The sequence below is a fragment of the Argopecten irradians genome, chromosome 9 (assembly GCF_041381155.1).
Source record: "Argopecten irradians isolate NY chromosome 9, Ai_NY, whole genome shotgun sequence".
NCBI classification, from domain to species: domain Eukaryota; kingdom Metazoa; phylum Mollusca; class Bivalvia; order Pectinida; family Pectinidae; genus Argopecten; species Argopecten irradians.
Window position 1 is genome coordinate 13469638 of NC_091142.1, and position 19703 is coordinate 13489340.

General features: G+C 35.3%; 1 protein-coding gene across 1 annotated transcript; it reads left to right on the top strand.

The window, feature by feature from the left end:
* The first annotated feature begins 50 nt into the window (after positions 1 to 50).
* On the top strand, positions 51 to 17645 carry LOC138331536 (NAD-dependent protein lipoamidase sirtuin-4, mitochondrial-like). The gene is made up of 3 exons (XM_069279226.1): positions 51 to 1129; positions 13836 to 13979; positions 17354 to 17645. The coding sequence occupies exons 1-3, from the start codon at positions 494 to 496 to the stop codon at positions 17504 to 17506; spliced, it is 933 nt and encodes a 310-aa protein (XP_069135327.1). The 5' UTR covers positions 51 to 493; the 3' UTR covers positions 17507 to 17645.
* Positions 17646 to 19703: the final 2058 nt, after the last annotated feature.

Here is a 19703-nt window from a genome sequence, read left to right on the forward strand (position 1 = left end):
GGAGATAATTCTATTTATAAAGTACTCATTTCCTACTTTCGTAATCACAGAACTAGCTACGGGTTATAAGAAGAATTCAGTGTGTTTAAAATCGATGCTATAGGAAAATGTTTCATAAACGAAGCAAAAAAGATTGTTCACTTACCGCAAGTATTCTAATTTCTTTTGATTATTGTGAGTTTTGATGTGATCTTAAGTGTCAGAGCTTTAAAGATAGAGTGCAATTGACAATATTAAATGTAATGACATAAGCTTTTGTATCAAATGTATAGATCGATGCATTGTTAAAAGCGTGATCAAACCAGATCAAGTGATTACCAAAAAGAAAACATTATATTCATCGTGATATTTCAATTTCATTATTTTAGAAACCCAGTGTTAAAATTGACAAGTTTAAAATAACGTAATGTAACAAGGACATTGAATAAATGTACTTGTATCAATATAAAACGCTTTACACCGATCTATGGTAAAGTTGACTGTTTATTAAGGTATGGCTCTGCTGAGGAAAATATTCAGATGTACTCTGATACATCAGAGAGGGGCACATGCTGCTCTCAACATCAATACCAAATTTGTTCCTGAATCAGAACCAGTGAACGATCAAGATGTTAAAGACTTAAGAAACTTCTTGTTAAAAAATAAGAAAATACTGGTATTGACAGGAGCAGGTGTGTCTACTGAGAGTGGCATTCCTGACTATAGGTCTGAAGGAGTTGGGCTTTATGCTAGAAGTACCAACAGACCGGTTCAATACAGCGATTTTGTGAAAAGCGAAACAATCCGTCAAAGATACTGGGCAAGAAATTATGTCGGATGGCCTGTATTTTCATCATTCCAGCCAAATATTTGTCATAAGATTTTACGTCGGTGGGAAATTAAAGGAAAAGTACACTGGCTAGTGACTCAGAATGTTGATGCATTGCATCTGAAAGCAGGAAGTGTTAATCTTACGGAGTTACATGGAAGTGCTCATAGAGTCATGTGTATGAATTGTGATGCAAAAATGCCACGAGCACGATTGCAAGAACTGATTGGGAAACACAATCCACAGTGGAAGGCCAAATCGGTGGAGATGGCTCCAGATGGAGATGTCCAGCTGACAGCAGAACAAGTGCAGGGATTCAAGGTTTGTTTACAAATATTCATCTCTATGATCAAAGGTCTTAAAGCAGATGTAATGTTGAAAATGGACCCCCATTGAAAACTGACTTTAAGCGCAATTTTCACAATATGATATCAATAACCCAAATAATTACAGGGGATTCACATTAATTACCATAATCCATGTAGTTGTATGGGTACATGTAAAGTGGTCACATCTTTACTGAATAAAACACTGATGAAATAAGATCAGAAGTATAATGCAATTCTGAGATGCCCAATTTTGCTTTAAGCTTGGATGTTCCACAATTAAAGCAAGTTTTATTTTACAAACATTGATAAACAAAATATTGAAAAGTTAAAAACCAGATTATATAGATTATAATAGAATTTAAACTAATTGATTGAAGTATTTGGTCTTAATTATTAAATCAGGGCATTGAAGGAAGCATGCTATAAATTATTCAATCACTGTATCAAAATATGAAATCTTGTATCAAATATAATGGCTTTTTGTTTGAATACTATATGTAACCCTGGTCAATACTAGCCGCAATATATCGCTCGGCTAGAGAGAACTTCTCTTTAGCTCGATCGGTTGAGCGTCAGAATTAGTAATCTAGAGGTCCTGAGTTCGATCCCTGGCAGAGGCAGGTATTAAATCTATTGTAAATCCTGTACCCTGTTACATTGGCGCCCATGTAGGGACTTGGGAATGATACTTCACGATACCTGCGAAGGAATCGTTGTGACTCCTGGAAACTCGAGGACGAGTTGATTCCTAGAGGGGGAGTATGTAACCCTGGTCAATACTAGCAGCAATATATCGCTCGGCTAGAGAGAACTTCTCTTTTGCTCGATCGGTTGAGCGTCAGATTAGTAATCTAGAGGTCCCGAGTTCGATCCCTGGCAGAGGCAGGTATTAAATCTATTGTAAATCCTGTACCCTGGTACATTGGCGCCCATGTAGGGACTCGGGAATGATACTTCACGATACCTGCGAAGGAACCGTTGTGACCCCTGGAAACTCGAGGACAAGTTGATTCCTGGAGGGGGAGTATGTAACCCTGGTCAATACTAGCCGCAATATATCGCTCGGCTAGAGAGAACTTCTCTTTTGCTCGATCGGTTGAGCGTCAGATTAGTAATCTAGAGGTCCCGAGTTCGATCCCTGGCAGAGGCAGGTATTAAATCTATTGTAAATCCTGTACCCTGTTACATATAGAAACACGATCAGTCTATTCCAAGACAAAATATTGTCACAGATTTTGTACAGTTTAAGTATGTCAATGATTGTGAAATGTGTTTTATAAGAGAGAACTGTCCATCAGTAGAATTTCTGTTGGATTAATTTTTAATTATATACATCTATGCAGATGATACAGTTCTGCTTGCCCAGTGGCTCCAGTCTCTGGGAGAAATGATTGATAGTTAGATATATACATGTATATACATATATGTAACAAATATTTGTTCTTTGACTCTAAATATTGATTATTGAAAAATGATGTCAGGTAATTGTCTTCAGGTTCAAAAGGTTGGTGCATGCAATCTGTCATACCCTAGGGGTTGACAGAGAAATCTCCTACATCTATAGTAAATACTGTATGCAAACACAGGATTTTTAAGTGCCCTTCCTCCCTTCTAATGAAAGGGTTTACTTAAAAATCTTTGAAATAGATAAATAATTCAATGTCTCATGTTTATTAACCTTGAATCAAAATCTTTATCAAATGCATGCAGCCTGAAAATATAAAAATCATATGAGTCTTCATTTTATTTTACTTGCAAATTTATTTGTGGCTTTCATGTAGAAAATGTACATGTACCTTATGCAGTTATAAAGGTCTTGGTTTGGTCCCATTAAAAATGTTTTCCAAGTCACTTGCCTGGGCTAAGTACATTTTAGAGCCTAATAATTCAATTGCCCAAGGCCAAATAAAAAATATTTTTGTTTCTGTTAACACCCTTTAAAAATGAAGGGTTGGTAGGTAGGTATTTTTTGGGTTTTTTAAAATATATTTTTTCTCTTCATCCCAGTCTTGCAGTGAAAAACTGAAGTAGACTTTATTCAACCTTATATAAACCATGGATTTGATTCCCAGGAGACTGTTGGTGTCTTAGATTTACAAAATTTGTACTAAAATTCTATTAAAATCTGTATTTTGAGGACAAAACTGATAAAAAGTTTTTGAGTAGGCATTGATTTTATAGGGTCAGTCGGGTTACAGGAAACACAAATATTTTTTTGTTTGGCCCAACTTAAATTCTACTTGCTTCATAAAATATACCAAAAAAGTTATTGCAGTACAATAGTAGTGAGAATTGAGTATTAAAATTCTAGGATTTTCTATTTAGATATTTGTAATTCTATTTCACATAATGCCTTCCTTTTATTATTGAAAGAGAATTAAAACAATTAATTTGTATCATTATTATTCGTCTTAATTTGATCCATTTTGACAGATTGTCCTCTGGGTGCTAATCAAGTGCTTATTGGGTTGAATACAGTATTGCATTAATTATTTTTTGTAGCAAATCAGTTGATCAGATTTCCTGACAATGCAGAATTGTTATACAACGCATTTTTTGTGAAGAAAATATAAACAGTTAGCTACAAGTTTACATGTACATTTTTTCATAACAACATGGTGTTAGATCTAAGCAATTAATTCATGCACATAAAGGATGAAGTATCCCCATATAATTAGTGCTTAATAATTACATTCACATGTTATCAAACTATTGATTTTGTCATGTATCTTATTTTCATATAAAGTAAAATTACCGTCAGTTTCTATATGGATTCCAAATGATTGTCTCTGAGACTTTATTTTATGTTTAATTCAAGCCATACATACAGTCTTATTTTGACCCCCACTATCATCAGATAGTGTGCTTAATCACCTTTTGTACATGGTCTGCCGTCCGTCACTTTCATATGTAGGTTTCCCTAGGTTGTGCATATTGTGGTAAATATATGCTCAATGTGCATAAAGTGCTGATATGGGCAATCATAGTCTACGGTCACACTCGAGTACGGGTTCGTATAATACGTCCAAATACTAGCATGACCAGGTGTAAACTACGCCAGTAATGGTCATAGACTTTATCACATCACCTTTGGGCGAGTTGACTCCCGAGAGGTGAAACCCCTTGGAAGCCCAACTCGTCCAGGGTCCTTCACAACACTCTTCCCCATTTTATTTCTGAAATATTTGAATCTTTGGTAAAGTTGATCAAGAGCCCGAATGTCAACCATCTACCGCATGTGCTATGAGAAGGTACACTGACCGTTGACAAGTGCGGGGACGCAAACGTTAACCCTACCGGTCGTTATAACATCGGCAACCAAATCGGCAACTACATCGCTAATGGCCAGGATGAATCATCCCCAAAGGCATATTAGCCAACCTCTGACATCCGACAACTCGAGACTTGTCCCAGCCATACAGGAGACGGAACTAAGGGGGTAGGAACTATGAACCAGGAACCACCTCTTGAGCTCCAACAACGCCATTTCCAGGGGAATCCCTAGCAACCGTCGACAAGAACTCCCACCAGCCAGAGCACATAACCTCAACTCAAGAAGCTCCGTAGAATCTCCACGTAAAGCAATGCCACCATATCGATTATCAGCAAAAAGGGGAGCAACTACGAAAAAGACACCAGATGTGGAACACAGAAGGGGCCCGCAGGCACCCGGTAACTGACAACGCTGGAGCAGACCATTGCACTTGGCACCATCACCTTCCAAAACTCCGATAGCGCTCAAGCGACACATTAAAGAACATTTTCCAAATGGCGCAACCCCATAATGGACCCGATGTCCGCAGGCCTTTGCTCCTTCGTGATCACTGTTAACCTTTCTGTGACCAGGTTGCAGACACAGACCAGTGTCAGACAATTGGAAATGCCATCAAATGAACCATTTTGAGCTACCTCCAAATCGAGGATCTTAGAAGATGTTGCATCACGATGACAACCTGGATGTCCAGCTACCCTTCATGTACAACCCGTCAGAGTAGACTTAGAGCACGAACTTCTTTCCGGCGTATTCTCAAAACACCTTACTGTACCAAAGTCATAACAGGCCTGCCAAGCTGGTGCCTCCATGTTACAAGAATCTACACTTAAGATATCTTCCTTACAAGCTCTCTTCTTACAGGAATCCTCACCCACTACCACTTCGCACAGATCTAGATGACTCCCTTCAAAGTCTACCCCGATACAAGATAACGACACCTGGTGTTCTATGACACACGATATACCATTAGGGTCGATATTGCATGATGAGAACTCTTCCAGAGTCTTCATAAAGCCATACAGTGCATCTTTCTTATGGGCTAGCCTCTTTAATTTAACGCCTTCCATGTGTCCCCACCTTAAACCGAGCAGGGATTCGGTTCCTCTACAACATTACTTTCAGTAAGGGTTTCTTCACTATAAGAATCCTCTCTAGTTCAGCCATGCAGTACTTCAAATCAACCTCACAGAAGGACCTGCATCATCGTTACTCTCGATACCGGGGTGTCCCTCGAGTCCCCTCTTGCGAGCTAAACTCCCTAAACGGGTCCCCCCGGAGCATTCCCCGTCATAGGATTCCTCCCAACAGGAATACATCCCCAAACCTTGCTCGAAACAATAAGGGAAATCTAGGACTTTCTTGACCCCATTTCTATCATTTGAAATTGATAAGGTCAAGAGCACATAAGATTTATTTCAATTAAATGATTATGTTTGCGATTTATTTCAATTACATGATTACGCTTCGGAATAAACAAGTCTTCATTTAATGTCGTTAATAGCTCCATGATTTCCCGTGGTTGGCATCCAACACAAAGTAAAAAATATTGCCCTTTTTCGCAATTGGTATTGTATTTATACACATATGTACGAAAAAGTATTGCGCAATGCGCTTATTTGTGAACTTTTTTTTCAAATCTTGCAACTAATGAACCTTTGTAGCTTTATATAACCAACGGTTCATTATGAATTTATGGTGTTTGTGAGGTAAAACTACCACAATATGAACCCAAGTACACTGAAAAAATACCATTTATTGGAATACAATGTATGTCAAACGGACGATCAGGATTGACTACAGTGTAGCATCGTCAGAAACCTGTGGCCACGAGCTCGAGTCACCGCTCTACGGTTTTTCACTAACGTAAAGCGATGACTCGAGAGTTTCCGACGATGCCAGTGTATACGTAGTAGCTACAATAAAGAGCACGCATGATTATATGTGCATATTGATGATCTCCGCAGAAGCGGATAGAACAGTCTAGATCTGCCAAGAGCAAATGTAAGGCTTGCTGTAAAGCTGCCGATATTTCAAGAAGTGTGTGTGTATGCCTTCATCGTAACTAAAAATGTGTTATAGCCTCCTTCAACGACAAATTATTCAGCCAGACAACCATCACCACCACCACCACCAATTAGATATAGATATATATATCATCATCATCACCAACTCTCATCCGAATCTGTCGCAAAAGATTGAACCTTTCAATTTACCTTCCGTCAATTATCATTACCATCTGTACAAGTTGATGCATACAGCTACACGCTCCAGATGATATCCATCCAGCGTCTAACCTCGATATAATAATCGTTAATGATAATTATCGTTGTTGATGTGCAATGTAGCTTTGAATAACGTCTTCCAAATGTCACTGCTACATGACACCCTTATCTATTTATAACAGTACCAATATGAGCCGAGCAGACGATAGATTAACCACATCCTGATATGTACAAGCATCATTTTGTTTGTGACGGCAAGCATGTTTTTTGGCCCCAAAATAAATGACGACGCAACGTTATATTATAGCTAAATCAAAGGTTAAACAATATTATCTTAATGCAATCCATGGTTTGTTGCTCCCTGAGCCCAGTTTCATGAACATCCCTTAACGTTAAGCCATTCCTAACTTAAATTTCCACATAGGAACACAGTAAAGATGTTACGGAGCAGGGCTTCTAACGTAAGATGTTTTCCTTAACTTCTGTAATGCTTCCTAATGGGGAATATTAAGTTAATGGATTCTTTAAAATTAATGAATGTTCATGAAACCGAGTCCTGTGCGTCGTCGAAGGTTTATCTCTCATTGAGTGCTTCACCTCCTAAAAAGGAAGAACCCTCAAAATAGTGAGTCAACGGTGAATTGGACAATTCATCACTGCGATCCCCTCTGTTCCCAAGCTCCATTTTGTGTCCTTCCTCACCTCCAGATGGCCTTCAAGAGTATCCAGAAACTATTAAGAATTTTCAGAGAAGTTGTAGACGTTGTAAAGTGTATATGCTGATGAGATGCCAATTTTGCTAGCCACTTCCTTCATATTTGGTATATTTTATAATATGTGAGATATTTTGTGATTCACTTCTAATGGATTACGGCCTCAAGGACGTATTCATACAGACGTTACAATTGCTATTATAATATCTTTTAAAAGCATCTTGTTGTATATTGCTCTTAATTTGAATGTCCTGGAGAAAGTATTGTTTAAGTTTTATAGAATATACGTATCTTTTATTCCTTTGATTTAAAATAATAGGCTATGACCTTGACATTTTGTCGAACATCTTGGGTTTCAGAATGACTGCCATTTTAGAAACATTTTTATTTGCAGATGCTTCTATGTTAGGGTCATATTGCAATAAATACATGTCGTACACTTAGAAGTAATCTTAAAATACAAAAATGGCGGTGGTCGTTCAACTTGAAATGCTTTTAATATTAACACTGTTCACGTAGACATTTCAATTTTTGTCTGTGACTGCAAGTGTGATTTGACAACCAATACGGCGGCCTCCAGTGTCGTGTTTTTGTAGTGTCCATTTCAACGGCCTCCAGTGTCGTGTTTTTGTAGTGTCCATTTCAACACTATTTTCAGAAAGAAGATGTGTTTAACCACTCCGCTAGAAAATCTTTTCCTGAAACTAGTACATATTAGGTGGACTTCAGATCCAGACAGACTAATGGTTAAATATATGCAGCCTGTTTATTGCTGGACATACTAAATGTGCATGTATTTGATGATGTGAGCTAAAGTTACAATATGTGCATACACACAGGACCATAGACCATAAGCCTTCCGAAAATTTCTCTAAATGTTCGTTAACCAAACTGTGTTTAACTATGGCTTTTTAAGCCAGGAAGTTTCATTCATTCTCCTAACAACACGGAAAAGCCGGAAGGACGTAGAGTTCACTAGTCATTAATTATACATATATTATCGGTCAGGGAAAAATAACAGGATCATAAATATTCAAATATTCATTTTAGACGTCAATAGAACTGGATGATTCTAATTATTCTTTCTTGTTATTTTCTTTGCTACTTAATGTATTTACACCAAGTTGATATTGTGTTATAGTTCAGAATAAAATGTGAATATGTATATCGCTCAATATCACCGACACGACAGCTGATCACTGAAATAAGCTCATACTTAGATAGTACAATGTAATCTCCGGTAATTATTTATAATTTGATCAGCGAAAAAGCGAATCGATCAAACTTAACGCTTGCTTGACTCTTGTGCAGTCCGTTTTGGTACGTTTATCAACTAATTTCTGTATTTGTAATAAAATCATTATAATAGTAATAATGAACAAATCGAATTACTACAAAGATTTTTAATAATCCTATATCGCTTTGAAATACTGTTAATCAGCATTTATTCGCGGCGATGAAATTTCGCGATGTCATACCTATTATCTCACGGCGATGAAATCTTGTGATGTCATACCTATTATTTCACGGCGATTAACACGTAAAACGCTATATTGTAATCACAGGGTTCTGGCACGATTTGTTGAACCAACAGTCAATATACGTATACTGTTGGTAACAAAATCGTGCCAGGTCCCTGTGATTGTAATTGTATTTGAATCTTTTTCGCGGCAATTTATTATCTCAAATTCTAATCGCACGTGACGGTGTCATACGCAAAAAATAATTCGCACGCGAAATCTAATTGAAATAAGACTCGTAAATTCGGTCAACTATGATGCTGTACGATAAGCTTTAATTCTTGTTAACTTTCACAGTCTACTGAAAATTAAACATGTCATTCCTCTCCAATATGATGCTGTACGATAAGCTTCAATTCTTGTTAACTTGCACAATCTACTTAAAATAAGACATGTAATTCCTCTCCACTACGATGCTGTACGATAAGCTTCAATTCTTGTTAACTTGCACATTCTACTTAAAATTAGATATGTAATTCCTCTCCAATATAAGGTTTGAGTCGTATTGCAGAGCACCATATACGGTACATAGTCTAATTTTAATAGATTGTTGGTTAACTGTGTTGGGTACAAAGCAGCGGAACAACGTTTCTAATATCACTGACAAGTTATTGAAGGACGGATGGAATTATGTTATATACGTAATAACAGTAAGGCCCACTACCTTTCCGAAACAAAACAAAGCTTCTTGAAAATACTAACAACCTAAGAAAATCTGTATTGATGGCTTAAGATGATTGCAATACCAAACAAATGCCCGTCCTTACACGTAGGATGCATGCATATAGTACATGTACATCACTTTCGAGCCAACCTGAACAACATCGGCAACGACATTACACATAATGGTTTTTCTCCCCTCGGTCGCTCCGGTTGCTTTCGAGCATGCCCTGTGTCTCGCTCATCACAAATCAATTGACACGACATTCAGTCAATATATGAGTTACGGAGGGATGTTTTTCTTTCTTTCTTTCTTTATTCGAGTACTGTTGTCTTTCTTTCTTTTCCTAAATATTGCATGTAGATATTTTCTTTCTTTAGTAATGACAAGGTTTAACAAAAACCCTTTACGATTGAAACATAATACTTGACATACAATGTTATTGAAACAATTTAGTAATGTGCGGAGTTTAAAGATGCTCCACCGCCGACAAATGGTATTTTTTCACTATCAAAAACAGGAGCAGACGATTTAGTATTTTTCTTCAGTTACAAAAGTTACTTACTTTACACCATTACCACCATTGAAAAGTTTAAGCTTCTAAATTTACTTCAAGTCAAACATATGAAAAATAATTAATTGCATCCCGAAAAAAATTCCGTGGCACTATATCCTATATGGAATGAAGTACTGATTGCACATGCACCAAAGGCGAAATAATTGAATTAAATTATTTTTTGTGTTAATTAGACATATATATACACGATTAAACACCAAATTATTGTTCAAATGATGAATATCATTTATGCTCTGTCCGCGGTGGAGCAACTTTAACAAATGCGCTTCAACATGAATAATTGCAGCATTTTTATTTTTTTCTAATACCGTTCAGTATCATCTTTAAATTATTTTTAAAAGCCTTGCAAATCGATAACCATTTTAAACTTTACATTTAAACTGTTAAATATAATCATAAATTTGTTCATGAATGTATTTACATTGTGTGTGTATTTATAATTCTAAATTGAACTCTGTGATATTAGTGCCTATATCGATTTTTAATTGTTTTGACTCCTTACCCCAAATGGCAATACAGGACACTAATTATTAAGTATGTGCATAGTAGTCCGCTAAATCTGCCAATATTATTTGGCATTTTATATTTTTTGCCTAATATATATAGTAGGCAAACAAAAATAAAAAGCCTTATATTATTAGCAAGTTTAGCGGACTAGGTACATGTCAGATGTGTGTTTATAATTTTTACGTAACATATTTGTTCGCTTATTTAGTTGTAGTCATTCGTGTCGTATAAAAGTGTCACTGTTACCGCTTGAAGCGTAATTCCTCTTTAATGGCTCCCGGTATTTGCCATTTTCAATATAGTTGACACTAGCGTTCTAAAATATGAATTATTCATTACATAACATAAAAATACACAGCATATTACTTTAGTGGTGCTTGAAAAATCAGTAATGCATGATAGTCCAGCGGATTCATGAAAAAAAATGTGCACATTTTTATAAAAGCATGAAACTTGGCACAAATATACTTAAGCATATAGGAAACAAAATAAGAACCCGGGCCACGTCAGATTTTTTCTAAATATAGTAATTTTCCAAGATGGCCGCCAATTTATAAGAAAAATCAATATATCTCCAAAATATGACTATTTTTTTTGGACTATGACATATTTAGTGGTATTTTTACTGAAGTGTTTCAGCAATTTTTATTAGATCATAAATTGATGATTTTAATCCCCTTAAATTGACTTATGGCATTATAAAAGACATTTTCAAAGATGGCCGCCAATTTATAAGAAAAATCAAAATATCTGCTATATATGACTATTTTTTGTTGGACTTTGACATATTTAGTGGTATTTTTACTGAAGCATTTCAGCAATTTGAAATAGATAATAAAATTATGCTTTTAATCCCAATAAGTTGACTTATGGCATTATAATAGACATTTTCCAACATGGCCGCCAATTTATAAGGAATAAGGAACCATCATTATATCTTCTATAATTGAGAATATGTGTGTTTTACCTTGACACATTTTGTATTAATTTTACTGATGGACATATGCATTTATTTAAGTACAAAAATTATACTTTTATTCGTCTTAGGTTGACATGGCAGTCTCTAATAGACATTTTCCAAGATGGCCACTAGTTTATAAAAAAAATAATCTAGTTTATAAAAAAATAATCTGAATTTTTTATGTATATATATACTAAAGGTTCAAAGAAGTAATATCAACAGGATTTTCCAGATGACACGGAATCTCATCAAACATAAGTCTGTAGGATACGAATTACTTCAAAGGGTAAATATGGGACAAATACTAAAGGTTAATATCCAAAACTTAGGAATAGATATTTGCAAAACTTCGGAAGTGAGATTTTCATGAATGATATGAATATATTTCAATCTTTTAACTAGCCTCCCGAGGAGGGGATGGGGGTATCTGTAACATCTGACATTTGATTTCTACATTAACATTATAAGTGATGTAATGGGTAGGAACAATCATTTTAAGGAGTGAATTTTGATAACTTCAAGATGCCCAATGGGTCGAAGTTACCAGGTTAAAGTTTTGTTGCATGTTGTGAAATGCTACATGCATTATCCAAACAATTTCTGCACGAATCCACTGGACTATGATAAAAATACAGTTATCAACTTATTACGTATGATTCAATTTAATATTCAATCTTTTTAAACACATTAGTATATAGTGTCTGCAGACTAGTATACACGAGTCTTAAAACCGTGTCACACTCATTAGGCAAAATGTTTTAGAAATATGAATTAGTATTTTTCTTCATATACAAAAGTTACTTACTTTACACCATTACTGTCATTGAAAAGTTGAAGATAACAATATCAAAAATATGGAATGAAGTACTGATTGCCCATATACATATACTAGAAGCAAAATGAATTATTTGAATTAATGTATTTTTGTGTTAATTAGACAAACATTTACACGATTTAACAGAAGTTATTATTCAAATGATAAATATCATTTATGCTTTGTCGGCGGTGGAGCATGTTAAGTGTGTTCATTCAGCCGTTAAAACTCACTCTTGCAATTTACACTTTCCCAGTAGCCCCATTACAGAACTTTAAAGAACGCAATTAGCAGTTATCGATACCGTAGACGGCCGTTGAATGATGTGCCGTTCTTGACGATAATAATATGTTTAAAAGTTTATAATCAGGGAAAAATTATAATGTTTTCACGAAATTTGTTTCGATGTGAACTTGTAAATAAAAACTGCTTTTAGTTTGCCGTTATGGGATGAGGTATGTCACCTGAACGTAGTTTCAGCACTAAGAACTAACGTTTATCCACATGGCATTCACCATCCCATAACTGCCAACTGAAAGCTGTTCAAAGTTATGAACTCCAGTGTATGTAGGTGATACAAACAATCTGATTAAAATATAGATCCTTATAACCATTACGTTCAATAGAGGATCTGACAACATCCCATAAGGGGCCATGTTCGGATGACCTTTATACCACCTGTACTTGATCAGATCAAATGCATTTTCTACTCCTTGGTGTATCAATTGAAAATGTCATTTTGTCCCAGTAGATATATACATTTAGCGTTGGGCGAGATGACTACGTTCACGAAACTAATTCTGACAGCTTTTTCGAAGAGAAGAATTTCGTCCCCAGAAATTCACCTTCAAGATTCTGGAAGCAGCAATTTGAAAATTTCAAAAGGGCATCAGAATGTGGCCCCTTATGGGCTGTTGTTGGATCCTCTTATCAAACGTAGTGCTAATATGGATCGGTATTCTAACCAGATTGGTGAAAGATGAAGTCCTTGTGTTTCACCAATGATTACGCGTTCATCCTTGGCAGTAAGACCCCGCGTGCGGTACTCAACGCTTCAAATATCACTCAAGCTGTTATACTCAATGATTATAATATCAACTAAAGTTCATCAATCAAATAGTCTGTTTGTACACAATAATGGTATCAGTTTTGAAATAAAAAATGTTCCTAAAACTAAATTTCAAGGATTTTTTGTATGTTTATGAGGGAAACCCATGATGTCAGGCACAGTACCTTATATGATCGGCATGGTAACCCTTCTTCAACACAAGCTCCCTCAATAAGTTTATAGTTAACTTTTGACCCATGTTGTATTTCTTTTATGTGTTCTTTGCTCGACTTGTATGAATTTATTTTCATTTATTTCTATTTTCAGCTTTAAAATAGTATTTTATCATTTTATGATATAGATATGAAATAACAATGTATTTGTATCTTTCTCTGTCGTAGGTTCCGGAATGCCCAAGCTGTGGAGGCGCCCTGAAACCGGAAATCATTTTCTTTGGCGATAACGTACCTAAACCTACCGTCAACTTGGTATTTGAGAAAGTGAAGGAATCTGACGCTGTTCTTGTACTAGGATCCTCCTTGGAGGTACTGTATGATGTTTTTCTTATTATCATTATTATTTATGTGTCCTGTTGTAATGAAACGTATTACTCTTCCATAAGCATTTGGTCGTCTGCTTCTCTGTGTTTCCTTCCTATGGCCTGGTAGGCAGAATAGTGTCTGCTACCCCAATTGCAATAACGATCTGGGTCTCCGACGATGAATATTCACAGTGATCGGGAGGACTTAACTGTTTGTAACCGTTTGCGGCATGTTCCAGTATGAGAGTACAATAAACGTGACAAAAACTCCTGCTATTACAAGGGCACACGACACCAACATACCACAGTCTCCTAGAGATAGGCAGTCACCACATGCTGTGACTGCTCGTAAATGGGCCAAACTTTGTCAATATGAAAGTAAACAAAACCATAGGATCAATGGTAGATGACAGTTTTCGATAACATCTCTTGTTTATGACCAGATTTAGCAATTTGAGATGTTGTCTGTAATTTAATGATTTAAAATGGGGATAGTGGCTTTGAATAATATTGGTTTTACTCTGTGGATTGCATATGATTTAGAAATGTATATTGACGAAATGAATCAATTTATTTAGTTTGCGTATCCAGAATACAAAACATATATTTCCTAGAATTAAGCTCAACATATGCAATGATACTTGATGTTGAAAGGAACTGTGTGTAATTCGTATTGATTTGAGAAAGTAAAATAGATTGAGTAAAAAGTGGAAACGAAACGTCGGAACTTAATTTCCAGTCAAATATAAAAGATGTGGAATTAGAATTAAATAACACATGCTTACTCAAATAACTAAGCTGTAATCCTAGTTCAGATTCGATTATTTAAGTACAAATAAGAAGTTTGTTATTGATTCGTACGACATCTCGTGAAAACAATTATCGATATTTCTATACGTAACATGACACCAGTTAGGGAGGGAAAAATAACAAAACAATAATAGACTTTATACAAAAAAATCAAATAAGAAAATAAAAGTAGTGTATCATTACTATTATATGTTGCCTCTCATCCTTGATATTACAATGGTTACTATCACTGCAGTCGTATCCACCCCAGGTTTGCTAAAGTAAGCCTGACGGTTTGGTTTGTTTATTTTAACATCCTATTAACAGCCAGGGTCATGTAAGGAAGTGTCAGGTTTGTTGGTGAAGGAAAGCAGGAGAAAAACCACCGACCAGCGGTCAGTACCTGGCAACTGCCCCACATGGGATTCGAACTCGTATCCCAGAGGTGGAGGGCTTGTGGTAATATGTCGGGACATATTAACCACTCGGCCACCGAGGCCCCTACAAGACGGCTCTGTGTGCAACAATTTATGAGACTAGTAGTTTGAACCTTGGACCTACATTATAATAATCGTGAAAAGTTACACTGTGTGACTGTAAGAGGAAGACAATCTGGGCTAGTTTTTTTCTCCTGCAATACCTTAGTCAAATGATGGACACTACGATAGTGATAATAACCACTGGGGTATCGTGGATGGTTGCCCCTTACTAGAGATAAGATAAATTCCGATAGAAAATGATGTATGATGTATATATTAATCACTCATTTATTTATTTATCTTATTATTATTATTTATTTATTTTTGTAGATTATGTGTTCTTCCTATCTACTGTTACTTCATGTACATTTCGAAATCTTTTTTGTTTGGTTTAGTTCTAAATTGCTAGACAATGTCTTAAGCAAAGGCAATTTAAGGATTTTTTCATATAAAATGTACTACGAATGGTATGTGTATTTGTGTATTAGGGGACTGTGACGATAGAAACATAGATAGAAAAGGGCCTTCAAAGATTTTTAAAAGATCAATATCTCCTCATGCCGTGTGGTGTGGCAACGATGTCACAACCCAGAAGGAGATATATCACATTTGTCCAATATACAGCTTCCTGAGAGTTGTTAGACATTCATGAATTACCTTGAAGACTGAGAATGTGTTGTTACGTGTAGGTAGGTACTAGTTATTATTCCCCCACATACAAAAGAGAGAGTAGTCTCAAAAAAGTATTCTCAACGGTGCTGTGCCTCCTTGTAATAGCAGGAATTCTCGCCCTTTCCACAGTGCTTTATAAATCCCAAACGGCACATCGTCAGTGATAGATAAAGATGCTCCACCGCCGACAGAGCAAAAATGGCATTCATCATTAGAACAATAATTGGTGTTTAATCTTGTATATATATGTCTAATTAACACAAAAAATAATATAAGATAATTTATTTTGCCTTTGGTGCATGAGCAATCAGTACTTCATTCCATATAGGATATAATGCCACTGATTTTTTTCGGGATGCAATTAAATATTTTTTATATTTTCAACTTGAAGTAAAATTAGAAGCTCAAACTTTTCAATGGTGGTAATGGTGTAGAGTAAGTAACTTTTGTAACTGAAGAAAAATATGAAATCATCTGCTCCTGTTTTTGATAGTGAAAAAATACCAATTGTCAGCGGTGGAGCATCTTTAACCTTTGAGTATCGAGGATACAAACGACACCGAGCAGCACACCCCTACCGGTCACATGACACTAAATCATCGGAGACACATTTGATGGACATTTGATCACGCCATTGACAATGAACGCCACGGTTACGCCGTACGTTTGTTAAAAATGTCCCGGGCTAAATCGAGTGACAAAATCACTAAATGGTGGGATACTATTAAAGAGAGATTAAATACAAAAGAAACACTTTGTCCATTTTTTCCTATTTAGAGGGTACTTTGGGTTTTTTAATGTTTTAAAAGTTTAAACATGGTCTCAACAGCTTCATGGTGAGGTTGTTTTATATTCTAAATTACGTACCCTAATAACCATCATCAAACTCGACGTATACTGTATTGTTGCTAATATTCTGGGGTTTTAATTTCTCTAAGTTTGCGGATCCATCCTAATTCGCGAAATTTAATACCTCGTGAAATTATCAAAACCATATTTCCACGTATCATAGCCTGTTGTCTAAGTGACGCTTTAAAATGCTATAATGATAATTCGCGAAAATAAACACCCGCGAATAAGTTCCCAACAGTAAATAGCGAAATTTTACATCCGCGGAATGTTAACAACTATACAGTATACAACCGGCCTGTGATGGTAGCCTAGGAAAAAATGAAAAATTATTTGATACATCAATATTTTATATCACAAATGGGAGAAAAGAAAAAAAGAAACACCTTCGTAGATAATTGTGTTGTGAGCACTCGGCAAGCCTCTTGCTGACCGGTTGAGACACCATTTTACCCTTGATAGACCCATAAAATGTTCTATTGATAATACACTTACAGTTGTTGCTACGCCATTATACCATAACTTAGTGTCTTAAGTATATTAGGTTTAGTACGAGTACATGATAGACTATTGTTTTTACTTGTCGTAGGTTTACTCCGGGTTCCGCTTTGTGAATGCTGCTCACTCACATAACAAGCCTATAGCCATCGTCAATATAGGAACCACTCGTGCAGACTCGCTTGTTTCACTTAAAGTCAGCGCCAAATGTAGCGACGTTCTTCAGCGCCTTGAGCATTTATGATGAAAATATCCTTATAGTTTATTTAGAAAGTTGAATCTGTCTCTAGAATTTGAATAAATCGAAATATATCATATATTTTCATGTTTATAGTGTATTTTACATGCACTGGTTTCATAATAAAGATTGATTGATTAATTGACTTGTGAACCTTGTTTATTTTGTTAGTTATGGCGCTTTTAACCAATCTGATTAAAACCTTTCATAGATTGCATGGGTAGCCATGTAATACAGCATTAGTTGACATGAGTGTATCGATGAGATAAACCAGTATTATACCCGTAGATATATTGAAGGTAGGAAATTAAAAATAAGATATCTGAAAATTCTCGTTTAGTCGAACTCGTTTACACTGTAATTTGAAGACAGTTATTTCAAAGTGATCTGGACATGTTTGCAAGCCCAATTAACTCGAACACGAGGTAATAGGTCAATGAGTTGTTTTGTTCTAATTTATGTACCCATGTAAGTAGTCTTACCTGTCACGATTAAGCGAAAACTGTATTCTTTGGATACAATGTCAAGGGCTAAACTAATAAAATGGATAATAACTAGTAAAACGGATATTAATCCTATCTTTTCAATATCGACATTGAACATAACATTGAGGAAAACAGATATGTCAGTATACTAGTACACTATTATTAACAGAGACCCCTGCAGCTATAAAGACATGCATGGCATATATCAATAATCGATAAACAGAGAAGATTTTTTTCCTTATCGTACATACATACATAAAGTGTAATAAGGTTCATGGGGCAAAGTAACCTTGACGGCGCTCGCCTTCAGTCTGTGTGCATTTCAAAGCGTTATATCCTTCTGATAAAGGATGTAATAATTCTATTTTTGACGTCTTTTTTGTGAGTGTTATTTTATGTTTCCAGAGAAAACGTCATGTTGGAAATGATTTAATCCTTTTTACTTGTAAAATGCCTTACATATATACTTTTTCCACCTCTATACGATTTAGAATTTTTATTGTGTGAATTCGCTCTTTTTCGGACATTATAGGTAAATAAAAAAAATGATAATAGTAGTATGAATGGAATTGTCTCATATGGTATAAATTCATTAGTAATATTGTCATATGGTAAGATACAAAGGAGAGACTTTATTTTATTGAAGAAACAAATACTGTAAACCAACTTCAGAGTTATCTCCTCTTGCAAAAATATTTACTATTTTATGACGTCATGTGTTTGTGAGCTGTACGTAATGTGTACAAAAAATTAATGACGAAGCAATTGCTTTATACCAGATTGTTTCACAAATGTTAGTAACCGCTTTATAGACGGCGCTCGCCTTCAGTCTGATGTGCATTTCAAAGCGTTATATCCTCCTGATAAAGGATGTAATAATTCTATTTTTGACGTCTTTTTTTGTGAGTGTTATTTTATGTTTCAGAGAAAACGTCATGTTGGAAATGATTTAATCCTTTTTACTTGTAAAATGCCTTACATATATACTTTTCCACCTCTATACGATTTAGAATTTTTATTGTGTGAATACGCTCTTTTTCGACATTATAGGTAAATAAAAAAATGATAATAGTATTATGAAGGAATGTCTCATCATTTAATTGGTATAAATTCATTAGTAATATTGTCATATGGTAAGATACAAAGGAGAGACTTTATTTTATTGAAGAAACAAATACTGTAAACCAACTTCAGAGTTATCTCCTCTTGCAAAAATATTTACTATTTTATGACGTCATGTGTTTGTGAGCTGTACGTAATGTGTACAAAATTAATGACGAAGCAATTGCTTTATACCAGATAAACATCCTCTGGAATATCTTATAATACATTTGTATATTACAGAGCTTTTATCCTTGTTAACATTTAAGCATTGATGTCACTATTTTGTAATTTTATCGGGGTATGAAAAAAAAATTGTTTGCAAACTGTGTGAATCCGCGTAGCGGATTCTCACAAAAATTTGCAAATAATTTTTTTTTCATACCCCGATAAAATTACAAAATAGTGACATCAATACTTATAATTAATTTTATACTCTATTTGATAAAATGAAGTCTGTTTAAATGTAACATTATAGTGGTTTTTCAAGGGATTCTTTTTTCCCAATCAATACGCAACGTCAATGTCTCTATTGTGACGTCACGATAACGTCGGAGTTTCGCGCCATTCTCTGATTTTTTTTTCATGGTGGTATGCAAAAAAAATATTGGCCAATC